Source organism: Haliotis cracherodii, unplaced genomic scaffold (genome assembly GCF_022045235.1).
Source record: "Haliotis cracherodii isolate W230 unplaced genomic scaffold, xgHalCrac1.p SCAF_9, whole genome shotgun sequence".
NCBI classification, from domain to species: Eukaryota; Metazoa; Mollusca; class Gastropoda; order Lepetellida; family Haliotidae; genus Haliotis; species Haliotis cracherodii.
In genome coordinates this window covers 58,639,968-58,660,819 of record NW_027266343.1, presented here as the reverse complement: position 1 = coordinate 58,660,819, position 20,852 = coordinate 58,639,968, and the positions used below count along the sequence as shown (strand labels likewise).

The following is a 20,852-nucleotide window of genomic DNA, read 5'->3' as shown; positions in this document are numbered from 1 at the left end:
GACGTGCAATGCACGTGTGTGTGTGTGGCTATTTGTACTTGTACGGACTGATGCCGATGTATAGTGCTAGCTCACTGAGATACCATGCCGCAGTTTAACATTAATACCCCACTCAGTATACTGACTCCGAGTCGACCAGTCCTTGCTTTAGCCCCTTAGCGCCAGACGGGGAACCAGGTACCATCTTTAAACGTCTTTTGGTATGTCGCGGCCGGGGATCAAACCCCGGACCTCACGCTCTCCGGGCGGACGCTCTACCACTAGACCAGGGAGGCGTTAAGGTGTTAAGAAGTGTTTCGACAATATGTTTAGTTCTTAACGCTAACCCATTCCTTTTGCCTGATTCGGTTTTACAGCAGAACTGACTAATTCCCATTTTAAAAATTAATTAAAAAGACGAAAATTAATTAATTATGTTGTGAGAGGCACGGATTAACAGGTTACACTCTACCAAACCTTGGACGTAAGAATTATACGCAATGACCCATAGATGTTGAGAGAAAATAAATGAAATTAATAGAACATTTTATAATTATTTCCTTTAATTCCAGAGATATCTTGCTGAAGGAACATCGTCCTCGTGACAATATTGCGGAAGGGGTACATCGATGATAGCACTATGAGCGTCAGCTTGATTGGTTGGTTGTCGGACACGTGACTTGTGACATGTAAGTAGATTGGTCAGTCGTGCAGACCGGCCTGGGTGTACGTTATAGTCTGATTCTTCCCCTTAAATTAAATTTACATGTGTATTTTTTCTTAGTCTGTCGTATATTTATCACTCTGATCCCCTTCTGGATTCTGCTGAGGCGTACTACCCAGTGCGTTGTGAAGACAGATATGTTGGTCGAACAAGAGCGATCTGGTTTGTAGTTTTGTTGCATGAGAATATAATTTTGTGACATACTTCAGGAGTATGTATCAGCTGCTTATTTGGGTAACTTAGAGTCGGGTGCCCTTACAACCTTCAGCAATACACCTGTGTGTGATCTAGTGCTGCATATGGCAATGTGTGTGATCTAGAGCTGCATATGGCAATGTGTGTGATCTAGAGTTGCATGTGGCAATGTCTGTGACCTAGAGCTGCATGTGGCAATGTCTGTGATCTAGAGCTGCACATGGCAATGTGCGTGATCTAGAGCTGCATATGGTAATGTGTGTGATCTAGACCTGCATATGGCAATGTGTGTGATCTACAGCTGCATATGGTAATGTGTGTGATCTAGAGCTGCATGTGGCAATGTGTGTGATCTAGAGCTCCATATGTCAATGTGTGTGATCTAGAGCTGCATATGTCAATGTGTGTGATCTATAGCTGCATATGGCAATGTGTGTGAACTGGAGCTGCATATGACAAATACTGTGATCTAGAGCTGCATATGGCAATGTGTGTGATCTGTAGCTGCATGTGACAATGTGTGTGATCTAGAGCTGCATGAGGCAATGTGTGTGATCTGGAGCTGCACATGACAATGTGTGTGATCTAGAGCTGCACATGACAATGTGTGTGACCTGGAGCTGCATATGACACATAGTGTGATCTAGAGCTGCATATGGCAATGTGTGTGATCTAGAGCTGCATATGGCAATGTGTATAATCTAGAGCTGCATATGGTAATGTGTGTGATCTAGAGCTGCATATGGCAATGTGTGTGATCTAGAGCTGCATATGGCAACGTGTGTGATCTAGAGCTGCATATGGCAATGTGTGTGATCTAGAGCTGCTTATGGCAATGTGTGTGATCTAGAGCTACATATGGCAATGTGTGTAATCTGGAGCTGCATATGGCAATGTGTGTGATCTAGAGCTACATATGGCAATGTGTGTGATCTAGAGCTGCATATGGCAATGTGTGTGATTTAGAGCTGCATATGGCAATGTGTGTGATCTGTAACTTCATATTGCAATTCGTGTGATCTAGAGTTGCATGTGGCACTGTGTGTGATCTAGAGCTGCATATGACAATGTGTGTGAACTGGAGCTGCATATGACAAATACTGTGATCTAGAGCTGCATATGGCACTGTGTGTGATCTGTAGCTGCATGTGACAATGTGTGTGATCTAGAGCTGCATGTGGCACTGTGTGTGATCTAGAGCTGCATATAACAATGTGTGTGATCTGGAGCTGCATATGACAGATAGTGTGATCTAGAGCTGCATATGGCAATGTGTGTGATCTAGAGCTGCATATGGCAATGTGTGTGATCTAGAGCTGCATGTGGCAATGTGTGTGATCTAGAGCTGCATGTGGCAATGTGTGTGATCTAGAGCTGCATGTGGCAATGTGTGTGATCTAGAGCTGCATATGGCAATGTGTGTGATCTAGAGCTGCATGTGGCAATGTGTGTGATCTGGAGCTGCATATGACACATAGTGTGATCTGGAGCTGCACATGACAAATAGTGTGATCTGGAGCTGCATATGGCAATGTGTGGGGTCCAAAGCTTCATAGGGCAATGGGAGCGGTCGGGTAGCCTAGTGGTTAAGGCGTTCGCCCGTCACGCCGAGGACTTAGTTTCGATTCCTGACATGGGTACAATGTTTGAACCTATTTCCGGTGTCCCCCGCCATGATATTGCAGGAATATTGCTAAAAGCGGCGTAAAACCAAATTCACTCACTCAGTCACTCATATGACAATGTGTGTGATCTAGAGCTGCATATGACAGTGTTTGTGATTTAGAGCTGAAACAAAAAGGGTCATGTTGTTATAGCTAATTAGCCTTAATCTATGTCACCGGAATTCGCCGTGAAGAGTTGCGCCCCTTATAGCTTTGTCTGGATCTGTTGATCGTCGGTTCGAATCAAACATGCGTGCTGTAGTGACCCTTGCGTGACAGTGGCAAGCGACCTGTGCCACTTTGGATTTTGTGTGTGTGTGTGTGTGTGTGTGTGTGTGTGTGTGTGTGTGTGTGTGTGTGTGTGTGTGTGTGTCCAGACTGATGCCGAGATTATAATGCTAGCCCACTGAGCTACCATGCTGTAGTTTAACATGAATACCCTTCTCATACTCCGAGCCGACCAGTCATTGTTTAAGCCCCTTCTTACCATCTTTTAACGTCTTTTGGTATGACGCGGCAGGGGATCGAACCTGACGCTCGACGGGCGGACTCTGACGGATGAACGAATGGATGGACGGACGGACTGACGGATGGACCGGTGAATGGATGGACGGGCGGACTGATGGATTGAAGGATGAACGGATGGAGGGACGGACAGGCGGATGGAAGGATGAACGGATGGACGGACGGACAGGCGGACTGACGGATGGAAGGACGAACGGATGGTCCGGTGAACGGATGGACGGACGGACTGACGGATGAAAAGGATGAACGGATGGACCGAAGAACGGATGGACTGACGGATGAACGGACGGACGGACTGACAGGTGAACGGACGGACGGACAGACGGGTGAACGGATGCACGGACGGAATGATGGACAGGGTGAACGGACAGGCGAAAAACGGATGGACGGGTGGATGGCCCGAGTCAGTGAATGTATTCCAGAGTATCAAAATGCATACCTCACATCTATAAACCCCACTGCTTTATTAAATTTATCTATTATGATAAATAGAACCAGACTGTTTGACCTTGAAAATGATCAAGATCTACATGTATTTCTCAACAGCCTCAAATGACATATGTCAAGCTCTTTTCCACATGACATTTTAGATTTCGACACAGAAATCCTATAGCATTAAGGAACAATGGCTAGCACATGTCGTGTTTAATGGCGTGTCGTCATCAATTTTGAATTTGCTACAAAATGTCAAGCAGACGTTTTTATATGAGATTTTCGCTTAAAATGTCATCTTAATAATCCGACGATGTTTTTATCGGTGGACTAGAGTATTAGATGCTAGTCATTGCATTTATAGACGAATACGCGTGTAACAAGAGCACATTGAATCACTCTTTCTGTGGGTAGTGGTAGGGCTTGGACGGGTAACTCGGGTACCCGGGTCGGGTGGGTCCTGAGTAGGACCCGGGGACCCAAAGGACTACCCAGACCCGTGGTTAGTCACGTGATATTTTGTTTGATGACAAAAACTCAGTATAGCTCAGTGGTTACACCACAAGTCGCAAATGTTCGCATTTCTTTCTGACGATGCACACATTCCTTTTGTCTGAGTGAAGATAAAGCTTCAGTCAACTTCAGTGTACTGATCGTCTCATACATGTATCTAAATAGACTTGGCCAGGGCTGCGATAAAACATTTCCCAGATATTCCGCACAAGATGTATTCTACATATTACCTTATGTAGTTTGTTAATGTCGAAAAATATGCTTTGGTCGATCATCAGTAGATAACAACTTAGTTAAATATTGTTGAAAGGACGTCATGAACCAAGGCTATAGAATCATCTCTTACTCGCGACAATGAAATGACGTCACGTTGCTTAGAAGCGCTGTTCCCTGTCATTGGGAAAATGAAATATATTTGTCAATTTTGACTTACCGAAAATAATTCCCCGACATCCCTTTTTGTAATATATTGATAACAAATTGAAATGTTGTGTCGACACTGTTTTCTTTATTTCTAAATTATTGACGTTTATACAGCGTTAGAAATTGGCACTAGTCCTATAGTCTCGCCAAACTGCCCAATAGTTAAGGTATCATAAGGACTAGTAGAAATTGTTCATTTTTAAGGGTTTTGCTATATGTTATCATAAGAACTAGCAGACAAAATGTGTTAGTTACTACCGCTGTTATAAATGATATCAGACTGCTGGCCACGAAATAAACACTGCCACAGATACAGCCGTAGCATTACAGTAAGGCCCCCACCCCAGTGAGCTCACTCAACTGAAAGTCAATCCTGATGCAATTACCCAGCTGAATTAAAGGTAAACGACCTGTAGGTTTGATATAAAATGTAAATTGTTCCTGCTTCTGGGAACAACAATCACATGTCATAACCAGCGCGTAATAATAACCAAGTTGTTAGTGAATACCGCCCTTGATGCTTTGTAACTATTGATCGCAATCCATGTTCGTTTTAGGTTCACATCGATTGCTATTATTTTGACGAATAGATCTTGTTACGTGAATTTATAGGTGTGCTTGCAATGTGTCAAGATTCAGAAAGGTATGCATGTAGCGTGTAAAAGGGGTACGACACACACACCTTCGACTCTATAGTTTAGAGGAATAGTATCGAAGGCCCGTTCCTAGTTTGGTGAACAGAACACATCAAAATCGTTAATCCTAAACCCCCGTAATGAACCTATCGACGACAATCAAACGTGAGTCGCTATTTTGTACCATTCCTATTAAGGTTGATATGAATGTCAATGTATTTTGATTAGGACTGGGACGGGTAACTCGGGTACTCGGGTCGGGTGGGTCCTGAGTAGGACACGGGTACCCACATGACTACCCGGACCCGTGGTTAGTCATGTTATATACTGTTTAATGACATTAACAATAAAACTCAATGGTTACACAACGAGTATAGCTAATGTCTACATTTCTTTCTCACTATGCAGGCATTCGTTCCGACTTTAATATGTTCGAGTAAGGATAAAGCGTCTATCAACTGCAGTTTATACATGATCATATCGTTTCATACGTGTATCTAAATAGTTTTGGCCAGGACTGCCGTAAAACAGTTCCCATTGGGACATTTTGTACCCAACTCTGGAGACCTATAGCGGGTATCCGGATAGGATGTCGGCTACCCGGATAGTAAATTTTATCTCGTCCCAGCCCTAATTTAAATAATATGTGTGCCACTGCGGGCATGTTCGATCTATTTATTTCACGAAATTAGGCTGTTTATTTTGAAATATACTGGTGCACATGCAGTGCACAGGGGAGGTAACTCAGAAGATGTAGACAATATTGTCATTAGCGGTCATGGCCTTCCAAGAGATATGTTTCATGCAAAGCTGCAAGTTCTTCTGACGTACCAGTTTCGAATGAGAGTCAGGGTGTGAGTTGATAATAATTGGTCAATTTGTCAAAGGGAAACCACTCTAACTGTACTTATGCTGAAATGATTACTTGCCCTTTATTGTGAGGTCATGGTCATCCTAACTTGGACATTCTTTAGTGCAGCATCTAAAATATCGACTCTCGAAATATGTTGGAACAAGGTTGAACGATTAATGGATGAATCACAGTATTTTGCTAGGTGTGGCGTCCAGGTTTGAATTTCTTTCAAAAATATTTGTTATGAATTGCAAATTTTGTTCACCAATGTAATGAAATAGCTGTTGTTCGTGTGGTTGATCCATGATTTCGTGAGTTACTGTATTGTTGGGCCTATTTACATGTTTTCCTAGTTCAACCAGTGAGAGTGAGTGAGTCAGTATGGTTTTACGCCACTGGAGCCAGGACGGTGTAGACCACCAGAATGATCTTCAAACATTGTACCAAATAATCGAACCCGGGCCTTCAGCGTCACCGCTCCACGAGGTTTCTCATGAGAAGTTGCGTCGTTCTGAAGCTGACTCAGCTGATTTGTGAGATGGGCCTTGGGTCCCTCCCCCCCCCCCCCCCTAAAAGGTTTGGCCTAACTTATGCAAATTTTCTTTAGCAACTGCGTAAGACTATCGAGGCTAAACGCGGTGGGAAAAATCCCTAAAAGGTGTTCCACCAGGACAGTGCTCCTGTGTACAAGTCTGTTGTCGTCATTGCCCTAATGCAAGACAGTGACTGTCAACACATATCATATCCAGATTTAGCACTGTCAGATTTCCACCTCTTCGCAAGCTCGAAGAAAGAACTCTCAAGCAAAGTGAATACACTATTAGAAAGTGGTAAAAAGTAACAGATGTTACTTTTGGAATAACACTTTCTGAATAAAGTACAGATTGAAGTACCTTTTTGGGTTGAATCCCAGCCAGGATTCGAACCTACACTGCCAGAGTGAGGCACCTAATCGGCAGCACACAAAGTCAGCAATGCAACCTACTCAGACACCCAGGTTTCCACAAAAATGAAAGATGATGATGAAGTCATTTTTCTGTGAAGAACTTTTACACCCCCAAGCAGGAGCCTCCCACACCAGTAGGATCCAGGCACCCCAGCATCGCTGCCAGAAGTGTATGGCCTCCGAGAGGGTTATTTTGAAACATATCTATCAACCAACTCCATCAACTCAGCCAATCATAGTTCCCCTCAGAACCTTTCAGCCACCCCTCCAGTACCGGAGTGATGCATGAGGAGAGAATAGGTCTCCAATATATATGCCCACTATAATGAACCAACTTGGTGGCTGTGTCATTGTGGCATATCAGGCATTTAGCTACAATAATCAGAGTGGGACTGATTATATGACGCTGCCAGGTTGTAAGATCGGGTGCGTTTACATAGATTGCTATTGGCTTAGGTCTTGAAGTAGTATATAACGGAAATAATCTTTGTACCTGTATATTTTGAGTTTTATATATCATGAGGAATTTATTTTTTATAATAATTTGTGATTATGTGTAGAAAGAAGCATGTGTTTGTCCTAGTTGATATATATGTCCACGTATGTTTTACTTTCATCTAACCACTTTGTTTATTTTGGATCGGGGATGTTTACATAATGTCCTTCCGACATGTTTATGAGTGTGTAACTTAATCTCGTCCCAGTATGGCTGGGCTACTGCCGATCACTCGCTTATCCAGGCTGGTTTATTTACAAGCTGTCCTCGTCTGTCATACACACCCTGAAACAAATATATCCAATATAGCCCATGCAAGTCTATAAAAGTTAGCAAGTCTAGATAACTGCAGTTTCTTGTAAAACTGTAAAATGAAGCGACTCTCTGGGCTCTTTTTTAATATATTTTTTTAATACAATTAACAACTTTTTTTCTGTAAAATATTTCATTTCAGAGACTGAATGTTACTCTAAAGCTGCCACTACCGCATTTGTCACCAGTATAAATACGTCAGTGTTTCGCTATGAAAAGAGTCCTGCCATGTCATTGCTGAGAATACCCACGAAGCAAATATATCTTAAGATTTTACAATTTATAGAATAATACGGGAACTCTCACAGATAAGAACTTCTTTATCATATAATGCCATTATAAAATAAACCAAGTCTAAGATTGACGTAAATTTGCATTTTCTAAAGACACTAAAGAACCCCGTAAGAATACAAGGTATAGGTAAACCGCCCCATTTATGACATAGTGCTCACTGATATGCATAATATGTTGTTAATTTGTAGCCAAACTAATATTTTCAATTAACTCTCTATTTGTGTGTTTGCCAGGAAAGCACTTTCTATTGGTGCTGCACCCTGTTACGGGCTATTGTGTATTAAATGACCCACTTTATAAAACCTTTATAAGTAGTATTGACATGGCGCTGAAATCGATGTGTGCAAGTGCATTTTATCAACATTTTCCTTAGCGGTGGCAGCTGAAGGCCTTCCTCTGTGTGTGTGTGTGTGTGTGTGTGTGTGTGTTTTGTGTGTGTTTCTCATACTTGTGTGAGTGAGTTGGGTTTAACACCGCTTTTAACAGTATTCCAGTCATATCACGGCGTGTCAGCTTAATGTGGGAGGAAAGCCCGAATTCGAAGTGATGCAGGTCTGAGACGTTTACCACTTCGGTGAAACCCACGAGCACGGGTGTGGTGCTGACAAACCTAGAAACATAATCGGGGCGAACCGGGATTCGAACCCACAATTATAGGTTTCAGGCGTGCCCAAGGGACGCAACTCTGCACAGCGAATCGCGGCGCCTTAGACTACTGGGCCGCCCGTGCCCCCTTCATACTTGAGATAATGGGGAGGGGGTGTTGGACGTACCTCTATTTGTGCCACACTAACAGATAAATTCCCCTTAAAACGCCCCAGTAGTTGGTAACAGTAAGTAAGCCGTTATGGGGAAGGTGCATTAAACGTTGGTGAGACATATTTATTTAGAATTACATAATTAGCACTACTTCAAAACACGATGGAAATACAAGCAGCTACTCCTCGGTGATCTAAAAGATTTCCTACAATACTTACAGAATAACATACTTACTACGAGGAGTTATGGATTATCTGTAAATGTAACATTATTTCCAACTTATTTCACAAGGGACAGATTGGCCACAATTCCGAAAATTGTGTTTCATGGGCCACATGCACAAAATGAACTCACCTCTGCGACGATCGTAACACCCATATACTTGAACATAGAAATTCCATAGTCTTAGCGCTAAGATCGTTTTGTGCAAGTACGCATTAACGGGGCCCACTTTCACCAAGTGATCTTGGCGCTATGACTACTGTAAGCCTATGTTAAAGTATGGGAGTTACGTTTATCTTAGCGCTAAGATCGCTTTGTGCAAGTAGGCATTAACTGGACGTCAGCTCAGTCAGTTCATATTGTTGGAACGACGTTATATAGATCGTCTATGACGTCATTTCAGTGGAACGTCATATTTAATTATTTACGACAATGTATATGGCGTCATGAAAACAATGGAACAGCTGGGTGAACTAGCCAGTCAGTGTGAAAAATAACAATGTTCTGTGAGAATTACTGAAAAAAAGATTCTCTATGTCCATTTCCATTGGTCAATATTGTTTTATTACTAAGTCGGTTTCAGTTTTAGTTTACTTTAAAAAATCGTCAAAAATATATTAAAAAAAACATTTAAAAGTATGTACCCCAGTTTCTTGACTTAGTGCTTAGCGTGTCAGTGAGTGAGTGAGTTGGGTTTAACACCGCTTTTAACAATATTCCAGTTATATCACGGCGTGTCAGCTTAATGTGGGAGGAAAGCCCGAAGTGATGCAGGTCTCAGCCGTTTACCACTTCGGTGAAACCCACGAGCACGGGTATGGTGCTGACAAAACTAGAAACAAAATCGGGGCGAACCGGGATTCGAACCTACAATCATAGGTTTCTGGCGTGGGCTTAGCGTGTCTGCTTCATCGACGTCGTCAGCATCGTTTTGTCGTCAGCATCGTTTTGTCGTTAGCATCGTTTTGTTACAAACAACCTTTTATTGCAATGCCCGGAAGAAATGTATCTATGTTATCAAGTCGTATTGAGGAAAATAATAAAATGTATTCATGGCTATTTCCTGTTAATATTCAGTCAATAAATGCCACGTCGGTTCAAGCCAGCCTACTAAAGTGTTCAGCCTATTCATTTCTCAGCAGTTATTAATTCATGTATGTCATCTTCATAACCAAACCTAACTTGAAAATGCCATGCTCCAGGATGGTTAAATGTCAAAATATGAATACTTGATGAGTTGAAATATACACTCAGCCAATCAATACGTTCATGGCTGTCTTTGCAGTAGCAAATCAGAATGCGTCTGACTGTCCTCATCGTGAGCGTGCTAGCAAGTCACATATTGAGGACCCAGGCATTGAGGCCCAGAGCAAGAGTGATCAGAAAAGGTAAGGTCTTCTCGAGAAGTATCGGATGTAATAAACATAAGCCTAGTGCACTAGTGAGTCGTAGTATATATTCAGCAAGAGATATTCGATGAGTAACACTAGCTGAGCATACGTAAACTCAATGTGGGATTTCAGGGATGTTGTATATGTTTCCTTGTATTTACTTTGCTGAGTACTTAACACTTTGTAGACTATAGTAGGCAACATATGTATCATTTATATGTAGTTTTCATTTTGTTGTGATAACATTCACATTTTCTGTAATTTAATGTATTTCGGATGATATGTTTAAATTAAGTCAATATAAAGTGTTCTAATTTTATAAATAACTGCAGTTAATAAATAAAAATATTTATTATTATATGGTATATTAAATATATACATTGGTGAATTATCCTTGCTGTAGGGAGAAGTCTCTCACTTCTCATTGTTATATATAAATATATGTTAATATATAGTTCATTGTAATTCCTGAATTCTGATTAGCTGCGGCTGATAAATACAGTTTGCACATCGGTTTTTCGATTGATACCTCAATGATATATACTGCTATGCATGTCAATAACCTACTGATTATAAGTTACACTTGCAAGACGTTCACCAGGCTACACCAGTGATAAAGCCTGTATTTACTGATAGTGTTGCCAGGTTCAGTCAGGTTGTCCTTTACGTGACGTTATCAAGCGGAACACTTCGACTGTACCCGTACACTACTTGTAAACCAGGGCCCATACTTTAACATAAACTTACAATAGTCTTAGCGCTAAGGTCGCTTTGTGCAAGTGGACCCAGGTCGCGTACTCAAGTATTTTGAAGACTCAGTCGTAGCTGTTTTCTCCGTCTGTTTTATCAGTTTATTCCGGGGGTGTTGGGGTACTAAGCCACACGTCTCACTGTGTCGTACAAACTTGGTCTCGTTTTATTCATTTTGATTAATCACGCTGGCACTTTTTATCATTGACAACAAAATTACGAGACTTCTTTGAAGTGAACACTTTATCACAATCAAGGCAGCAACTTTATCACAACCAAAGCAGAGTTTCAAATTATCTTTGCATTCAATATTTGTTATACATAGATCTACTCCAGACATTTTACAATCGAGATATATCCAATTGCTTTCGCTCTGTCAGATACAATACAAAATCCGCTCGTTTCGTAACAATGGTATCTGACGAGAATGGGTGTAGTATTGTCCACGTATCGGGTAACGATGCACCGCGGATGTGGAAAAGGTGTCAATATTTTACGTCCGTTTCATGTAATGCGGTGGGAGTATCATTATTTCATTGTCATATTACAATATCGGAAACAATTCCGCACAAACCTTGTCAGAAGGAGTGAGGTTGCACGCAGTTTATGTAACAGAGGTCATCAATATACGTTCCAGGCAACTATGCTTGTCGTAAGAGACTACTAACGGGATGGGTGGTCAGGCTCGCTGACTTGGTTGATGCATGTCATCGTATCCAAATTACTTGGATCGATGCTCATGATGTCAATCACTGGATTGTCTTGTCCAGACTTGATTATTTACAGACCGCCGTCATATAGCTGGAATATTTCTGAGTGCGGCGTTAAACAACAAACAAACAATATAAGTTCCACACATGACGTATGTACCGATTGGGGATACGAACCGAGAACTGCGACTAGTGGACGAATCAACCATAAGACACTACCACATAAATCCATAAGAATGAACTCTTATTTCCATTTAGCACTAGCTGCGACATCTCGCTCTGCTCGGTATCACTCCTTTTGCACTATCTGAAACCTATTGAAGGTGAACCAACAAATAGTGATGGCAAGAGCGGAGACACTGGAGCATGTACTGTGACAAGATCAGCTAGTGTGAGTGAGTGAGTGAGTGAGTTGGGTATATCGCCGCTTTGAACAGTGTTTCAGTTATATCGCGGCGTACAGGAAGTGAGCGAGTATGGTTGTTCCCATGTCGGGAATCGAACCCGGGTCTTCCGCGTGACGAGCGAACGCTTAAACCAATAGTAAGTAGTGTTCAGTGGCAGATACATTCATCCATTCTTTTGCCATAGACCGCCTCCGTGGTCTAGTGGTAGGGCGTCCGCCCGGGGAGCGGAACGTCCAGGGTTCAATGCCCGGGCGTCATACCAAAAGACGTTAAAAGATGGTACTTGTTGTTCCCCTGTACTTGTTGTGAGTCAGTATACTGTGTCTGAGTGGGATATTAATGTTAAACTGCGGCATGGTATCTCAGTCTGCTAGCACTATAAATTGACATCAGTCCTGACTAGTGCATGCACGTCGCTATATAAATGCAATAATCTTGTACGCGACGTTAAACCCAAGTTCACCTCACCTCATCTCACGTTCTTTTTCGATACAATTCGATATATTGACGAAACATCGATTGCACGTGACACCCGAACATTTACGTATATACTGTACCAATTTGCGCAAAGGAAACTTTTTATCAATAATTTAGAAACTGACACCTTAAAACCAATTAATTTCATTAAATTATCAGATCATAAAAATAAAACAAGATATCATGTTAGGTACTTCCGTGTCAAAGAGACATTACATTGAATATTTTATGTAAATGTGAAATGCCAGTTCTTGAATTGTTTGTTTAATATTCTGTTTCTGTGTCACGGATATGTTTTGACGCAAGTCTCAACCAGAATACTTAACATGTACTTGTTCAAGGAATTAATTACATGCAAAAATACATGCGTATATCACTTTACTGATTGTTTGAAAAGTGGGTTTTACTTTGAATGTTGTTAAACCGTCATTAGTAAAGAAAATATCCCGAGAAACGGGTCATTAAGAGGAGCATAATTATTTGGCAGAAAACACGAGAAGCAGGTTTTATTCATTATCATACCCCGAACCCATCCTTCTACCCCCAAAAATAATACATAAAAAAGTTTTAGTTTAAAAATATTAAAAGTTAAACAACAACAAAATGTTAGCTGAAAGACACACTTAATTTCCTTTTAAACAAATGTGATAGGAAAAATATTATGTGGAAAAATTCTCCTTTCACAGAAAAAAAACATCGAATCTTTAGAAGCAGTTATTGAACACATAGCCTGAACTTATCCATATGTCCCACCAACCACTTCCGAATATCAAGTGTCGGGACTCTAATGGTGTCGGGACTCCATGATAAGAACAGAGAAGCTGTCGGTCCGAGAGTGACATTACACGTCCTTAAATCAAACTATGAAGGTTCGAGTCCCGCTGGTGACGTTTTCCTACAAAAACTTAAATCATTTTCTAGATTCGCCAATTAATGGATATGTCAGTTCACGATAATGTAGGCAAGCACAATTGACAACCGTGTCTATTCATTTAAACTTTTGCTCGTTTAAACACGACTGGCGTCACGGATGGGATTTAAGGGTGTCACATATTTATTGCAGTTATCCACGACGGAAACAAAAATATCCAGTACGTTTTTCCACTCAGGAGAGCCGGTGTAATGTGTTGTTACGAATCGATAAGTTGAAAGGTTGTTAAATTATATAGTCGGAATAGATATTTCATTAACGCTGGTCTATAGTCGTGTAAGTGTCTTCAATAGATCGGCTGTATTTGTGCTGTAGTCGATATTTTATTGAATTCTTGATCTTAACGCCTGTTACGGCTATTGTCGTGTAATAGACGTACAATACGGTGGTTGTGTGGCAGCAATTGACAGTGTATGCCGCACTACTTCATGTAGCGTTATGTGGAACTAAAACGCTCTTGACTGTTTCAGATATTGTGGAGAATCCTCCGAAACACCACAATTTGTCACGGGCGGTAACTAATAATTTACCATTTGGGTCCGATTCCAACAAAGTCCAAGCCCTCGGGGAACCTGAAAATGGCAAATTAGGAGGAAAAGTATTGCAAGATGGGTCGGGTAAAACTGGACAACATGTTGGTACAAGGCCTAAGAAAAAGAAGTATAAATTGAAGAAAATTAAACAGACATCAGCCACGGAAACAAGGCCTAGACTGTCACCGCCGGTCTCCGTCGTTACCCCCCTACACAACATGGTAGGCCAGGTCAACAGGGCCATCGGCCACGACAGGGGACGGAACCCAGTCTTGGATTTCGTGGCAAACAGAAGACCCAAACCTGCAGCTGAATCCAAGAGCAGTGATAGCCTCACAAATGAATTCAATGAACTCAACCGTCTCCCCCAAAATGATCATCCGGCGTCGGATCAGAAGAACGGGGACATGAAGGCCAGGTGGGACAAGGATATGTTCTTTATAAGATGGACGTATGGTTCCCTAGGGGATCAGATGGCCGTCCGCCGGGCGCCCCACGCCAGTACTGGCGCACCATGGCCGCTGCCTCATCGTTATGCCAGGAACGAACAAAAGGTGTTTAAGGTGGACGAAAGCAGGTTTAAATTCTTGATAAAGAACCATTCCTGTGATATAATCGACCAGGCGATAGAGCGGTTCAGGAAACATATTGTGGAGGATGCTGTGGAAGATTTGTATGATAATTTGCAGAATGCTGAAAACACGAATATAAATGACCCCCGCATTAAGTATGACAGTGATGTATACAAGCTGGCCCCTGAACTCCTGGAGGTGGAGGTCGTCATTAATAAACCCTGCGTCAAATACCCAAGTCTTGAGATGGACGAGTCATGTGAGTAGACTTCTTTGTTTGTGTTGTTGGTTCGACTCCATGGTCAACAGGTTTTGTCTCCCTGTGTAGAGAGTTGTTTGTTTGTTTGTTGTTTAATGTTCATTTTGATTCGGCGGTCTGTAAATAATCAAGTCTGGAAAAGACAATCCAGTGATTGACATTATAAGCATCGATCCACGCAATTGGGATATTAGGACATGCATCAACCAAGTCAGCGAGCCTGACCACCCGATCCTGTTAGTCGCCTCTTTGCGACAAGCATAGTCGCCTTTTACTCTAAGCATGGGTTGCTGAAGACCAATTCTACCCCAGATCTTCACAGGGAGACAAGCATGGGTTGCTGAAGACCTATTCTACCCTGGATCTTCACAGGGAGACAAGCATGAGTTGCTGAAGACCTATTCTACCCTGGATCTTCACAGGGAGACAAGCATGGGTTGCTGAAGACCTATTCTACCACGGAACTTCACGGGGAGACAAGCATGGGTTGCTGAAGACCTATTCTACCCTGGATCTTCATGGGTGTCATGTGTAGAGATGAATGTCGGTGCGGAGTCAGGAGAATAGCCAGCAGTCCGAGCTTGACCATACAGAATGGATCGAGCTAGAACCAGAGACCATATAATAGATCTATTATATGGTCTCTGCTAGAACAAACTTCGTGTCATTGAAAAGCTCTGGATGGGATGCCCCCATTTGCCCACAAGGGGCTTAGAAAATGCATTACTGCAGAAAAATCTTGCCAATTCTTTTTTGACTGCAGACATTTCTGTAATATGAATACATGACACATTTTTATGGATAGCAACTTTTTATATTCTTTATGTTGGTTATTGGTTGGTTGGTTTGTTGTTTAACGCCACACTCAGCAATATTCCAGCTATATGATGGTGGTCTGTAAATAATCGAGTTTGGACCCGACAATCCAGTGATTAATATTATGAGCTTGGATTGATGACATGCATCAACCAAGTCAGAGAGCCTGACCACCTGATCCCATTAGTTGCCTCTTACGACAAGCAAAGTCGCCATCTATGGCAAGCATGCTGTATACTGAAGACCTATTCTACCCCGGATCTTCATGGGTCTTTTATTCTTTATGCAACATTTTAGAGCTACTTCTTGCCCCTTCTGTATGATATATCTTTTTCCTCTAGCCACTTCTGACAGAAATGATTTTTTGCTGCAGAAATTAAATGTTAATTAAAAAATTAAATGTTTTTCACTGATATCAATTTTTTATTTACTTCAGAAACATCACTCAGGAGAAATATTGTATTAAAAAAATCTGCATTTGTGTTGAAACACTAGGCTCTGCAAATCAATCCACAAGGCAGTGAGATACAAAATCCCATTTAGTGACACTGGATGGAAGGATTTAAAGACAGCCAGCACATTAAGTCAGGCACTGACATGACTAACAAGGAACAATTAGTTGTTTCATTCTGGTATCAAGCATGGTCTGCTACAGTACAATGGTGGGACACTATAGTCCAGGATAACATCATCACTGACTCAGGACATATGTTTGTGTAAACAATGTAATCATAGGCACACAGCAAACAAGCTTGATCCAACTTGGTGTCTATTAGTAAAACATTGTCAGAGCTACAGATAAGCTGCGTATTTGCGTAAAATACCCCCCAAAATATTCAAAACCCAATTACTTTCAATTAACTTGCATACAGAAACACATGCATTAAATGAAAAACTCAAATGTATAAAAACAGCATGTGTAAATACCCAATGAAGCTTTTACAGCATGTGTACAATGGAGCTGATTTCCGAAACACAATTATGATCTAATTTACTTTCCGAGTCAAGCCTATAGTTAGAACCCTTATACACATCAAAAACATTATTTCTTTTTTTGAAATCTCAAAATGTTTACTCCTTTTGGGAAAAACCCAATAGAGTGATGAAATGAAGAGTGAAAAAATATTGGTTACCCAATGAAAAATGTAATACTCCAATTAAAATAGAAACCTTCGGGATCAAACAGATCCCATAAATGTAAAGACTACAGTCAAATTTATCAATACAGTCACTTAACAAAAACTGCTGTCAGCAATCAATATTCAAATGTTTTCTGTAAAAATATGTATGCAATATGAAACAAGTAACTAAATTTCTTATTTTGCAACAATTAATGTAATTTGTAATATTGCAAAACAATATTGCTGTACACAATCCTTTGTGAAGGTCATTCAACAACAAACATCTGGTTTACAGAAGTCAAAAGGTCATGTATCTTTTAAGCAGTCAGTCACAAGAAACAGCCCCTCTTTAAAGTGCTGCAAATCCCTAGCCTTTGCCTCGATGGCCGAAGCAACAACTGTTTTGCCTTTGACCAGCCACGGGGTACCTGACGGGGTATCTGACGAGGTACCTGACGGGGTACCTGACGGGGTACCTGACGGGGTACCTGACGGGGCATCTGACGGGGTATCTGACGAGGTACCTGACGAGGTATCTGACGGGGTATCTGACGGGGTATCTGACGAGGTATCTGACGGGGTACCTGACGGGGTACCTGACGGGGTATCTGACGAGGTACCTGACGGGGTATCTGACGAGGTACCTGACGAGGTATCTGACGAGGTATCTGACGGGGCATCTGACGGGGTATCTGACGAGGTACCTGACGGGGTACCTGACGGGGTACCTGACGGGGTATCTGACGAGGTACCTGACGGGGTATCTGACGGGGCATCTGACGGGGTATCTGACGAGGTACCTGACGGGGTACCTGACGGGGTATCTGACGAGGTATCTGACAGGGAATCTGACGAGGTATCTGACGAGGTACCTGACGGGGCATCTGACGAGGTATCTGACGGTGTACCTGACGGGGTATCTGACGAGGTATCTGACAGGGTATCTGACGGGGTATCTGACGGGGTACCTGACGGGGTATCTGACGAGGTATCTGACGGGGAATCTGACGGGGTATCTGACGGGGTACCTGACAGGGTATCTGACGGGGTACCTGACGGGGTATCTGACGAGGTACCTGACGGGGTATCTGACGGGGTACCTGACGGGGTATCTGACGAGGTATCTGACGGGGCATCTGACGAGGTATCTGACAGGGAATCTGACGAGGTACCTGACGGGGTACCTGATGGGGTATCTGACGAGGTACCTGACGAGGTACCTGACGGGGTATCTGACGAGGTATCTGACGGGGTACCTGATGGGGTATCTGACGAGGTACCTGACGGGGTACCTGATGGGGTATCTGACGAGGTACCTGACGAGGTACCTGACGGGGTATCTGACGAGGTATCTGACGGGGTACCTGATGGGGTATCTGACGAGGTACCTGACGGGGTATCTGACGAGGTACCTGACGGGGTATCTGATGAGGTACCTGACGGGGTACCTGACGGGGTATCTGATGAGGTACCTGACGGGGTATCTGATGAGGTACCTGACGGGGTATCTGACGGGGTATCTGACGGGGTACCTGACAGGGTATCTGATGAGGTATCTGACGGGGTATCTGATGGGGTACCTGACAGGGTATCTGATGAGGTACCTGAGGAGGTATCTGATGGGGTACCTGACAGGGTATCTGATGAGGTATCTGATGGGGTACCTGACGGGGTACCTGACAGGGTATCTGATGAGGTATCTGACGGGGTACCTGACGGGGTACCTGACGGGGTATCTGACGGGGTATCTGACGAGGTATCTGATGGGGTACCTGACGGGGTACCTGACGGGGGATCTGACGAGGTACCTGACGAGGTATCTGATGGGGTACCTGACGGGGTACCTGACGGGGTATCTGACGGGGTATCTGACGAGGTATCTGATGGGGTACCTGACGGGGTACCTGACGGGGTATCTGACGGGGTATCTGATGGGGTACCTGACGGGGTACCTGACGGGGGATCTGACGAGGTATCTGACGGGGTACCTGATGGGGTATCTGACGGGGTATCTGACGGGGTATCTGACGGGGTATCTGACGAGGTATCTGATGGGGTACCTGACAGGGTACCTGACGGGGGATCTGACGGGGTATCTGACGGGGTATCTGACGGGGTACCTGACAGGGTATCTGATGAGGTATCTGACGGGGTATCTGATGGGGTACCTGACAGGGTATCTGATGAGGTACCTGAGGAGGTATCTGATGGGGTACCTGACAGGGTATCTGATGAGGTATCTGATGGGGTACCTGACGGGGTACCTGACAGGGTATCTGATGAGGTATCTGACGGGGTACCTGACGGGGTACCTGACGGGGTATCTGACGGGGTATCTGACGAGGTATCTGATGGGGTACCTGACGGGGTACCTGACGGGGGATCTGACGAGGTACCTGACGAGGTATCTGATGGGGTACCTGACGGGGTACCTGACGGGGTATCTGACGGGGTATCTGACGAGGTATCTGATGGGGTACCTGACGGGGTACCTGACGGGGTATCTGACGGGGTATCTGATGGGGTACCTGACGGGGTACCTGACGGGGGATCTGACGAGGTATCTGACGGGGTACCTGATGGGGTATCTGACGGGGTATCTGACGGGGTATCTGACGGGGTATCTGACGAGGTATCTGATGGGGTACCTGACAGGGTACCTGACGGGGGATCTGACGGGGTATCTGACGGGGTATCTGACGGGGTACCTGACGGTCAAATGGTCAAAAACACCATTGAACACCGGCCCTGCATTTTGCCATTGCTCCCCCAATGAAACCTGCTGGAGGACAAGTGGGAGGGGATCTAAGATGCGGTTTTCCAGTTTTGCACTTGACTTTTGTTGCCCATGACAACATTTTCACTTTGGTGACGCCAGCACTTTTGCTGTAAAGGTTGAATCAAGGTCAAATTTTATATCTCAAAATATTGAACACATGGCCCTTCTACACCTTTGCCAAACTTCTATACATTGTGAAAAGATGGCTAAGTGATAACAACAAATAGATGCTGGTGCATGTTAAACAAATCTGATCGCAATTCTTTGAGCAGTTTTAGAGATTCTACATCTGGGATCATCAAAATTCAGCAGATGTCATGCGAACTGTAATTACAGCTGGTCACATGGAACAGATTATTTCTTACTTCTTATTCTGAAAACCACATTCTTAAATTGCAGCTTATCATAATCAAAAATGACACATGCAGAAATGACAGAGTATTGGCCAAATGGAGTCATTATTCAAATGTTAGCCATGTTTAAAATTGGATTGGAATTGCTCGAGCAATTTTATGAGATGCCATTACTGCCATCCTACTAAATATCAGCTGAATAAGGTCTAGATCCATTCCTTCGCAAAGTTCAAATGTCAATTTTGTTGAAAAACTATGTTATAATCAAGGGTCATCAGTGGCGAAGGGATGCATCTAATGTTGCAAGAGTGAGTGAGTGAGTGAGTGAGTATGGTTTTATGACGCTTTTTAGCAATATACCAGCAATATCATGGCAGGGGACACCAGAAATGGGCTTCACTTATTGTACCCATGTCGGGAATCAACCCTAAGTCTTCGTCGTGACGAGCGATAGCTTTTACCACTAGGCTACCCAACCGCCCCCTAATGTTGTATGCTCCCCAGGGAGCTGAAAATGTTGGTGAGTGAACACTGATCCAGTAACTAGGTAAATATTAGCGCATGCCCGTGTTGTGTGGTTAATATGTGCAATATAACTGGCCTATTATTATAAGTACAACGTCTAACCAAAAAGTTTTATTATTTTAGAGACAGATCCAATTGGCTGGCTAGAGAGGTTTGTAGCTGAGATGTCAACAAACTGGTTTGGACTAAAATCTATCAAATTCAACAACAAAGAAGAATAACATTTTAACAATTGAAATAAAATACGAGATAACTG

At 43.0% G+C, this 20,852-nt stretch overlaps 2 protein-coding genes across 2 annotated transcripts in view; one reads left to right on the top strand and one right to left on the bottom strand.

Annotated features, from left to right (window-relative positions):
- The window catches only part of LOC139452280 (beta-hexosaminidase subunit beta-like), a 64,859-nt gene that overhangs the window by 2,694 nt on the left and 41,313 nt on the right, over positions 1-20,852 (top strand). Inside the window, exons 2-4 of the mRNA XM_071233687.1 lie at positions 552-668; positions 10,258-10,360; positions 14,109-15,002. Coding sequence (XP_071089788.1) covers positions 10,270-10,360; positions 14,109-15,002 — 985 coding nt within the window. The 5' untranslated portion in view covers positions 552-668; positions 10,258-10,269. The remainder of the gene's footprint in view (positions 1-551; positions 669-10,257; positions 10,361-14,108; positions 15,003-20,852) is intronic.
- LOC139452937 (clumping factor A-like) lies at positions 17,246-18,511 on the bottom strand (the record flags this gene model as incomplete). The annotated part of the gene is made up of 2 exons (XM_071234555.1): positions 17,246-17,583; positions 17,644-18,511. Coding segments are annotated over 2 exons (1,206 nt in total), but the record flags the coding sequence as incomplete, so codon positions are not given.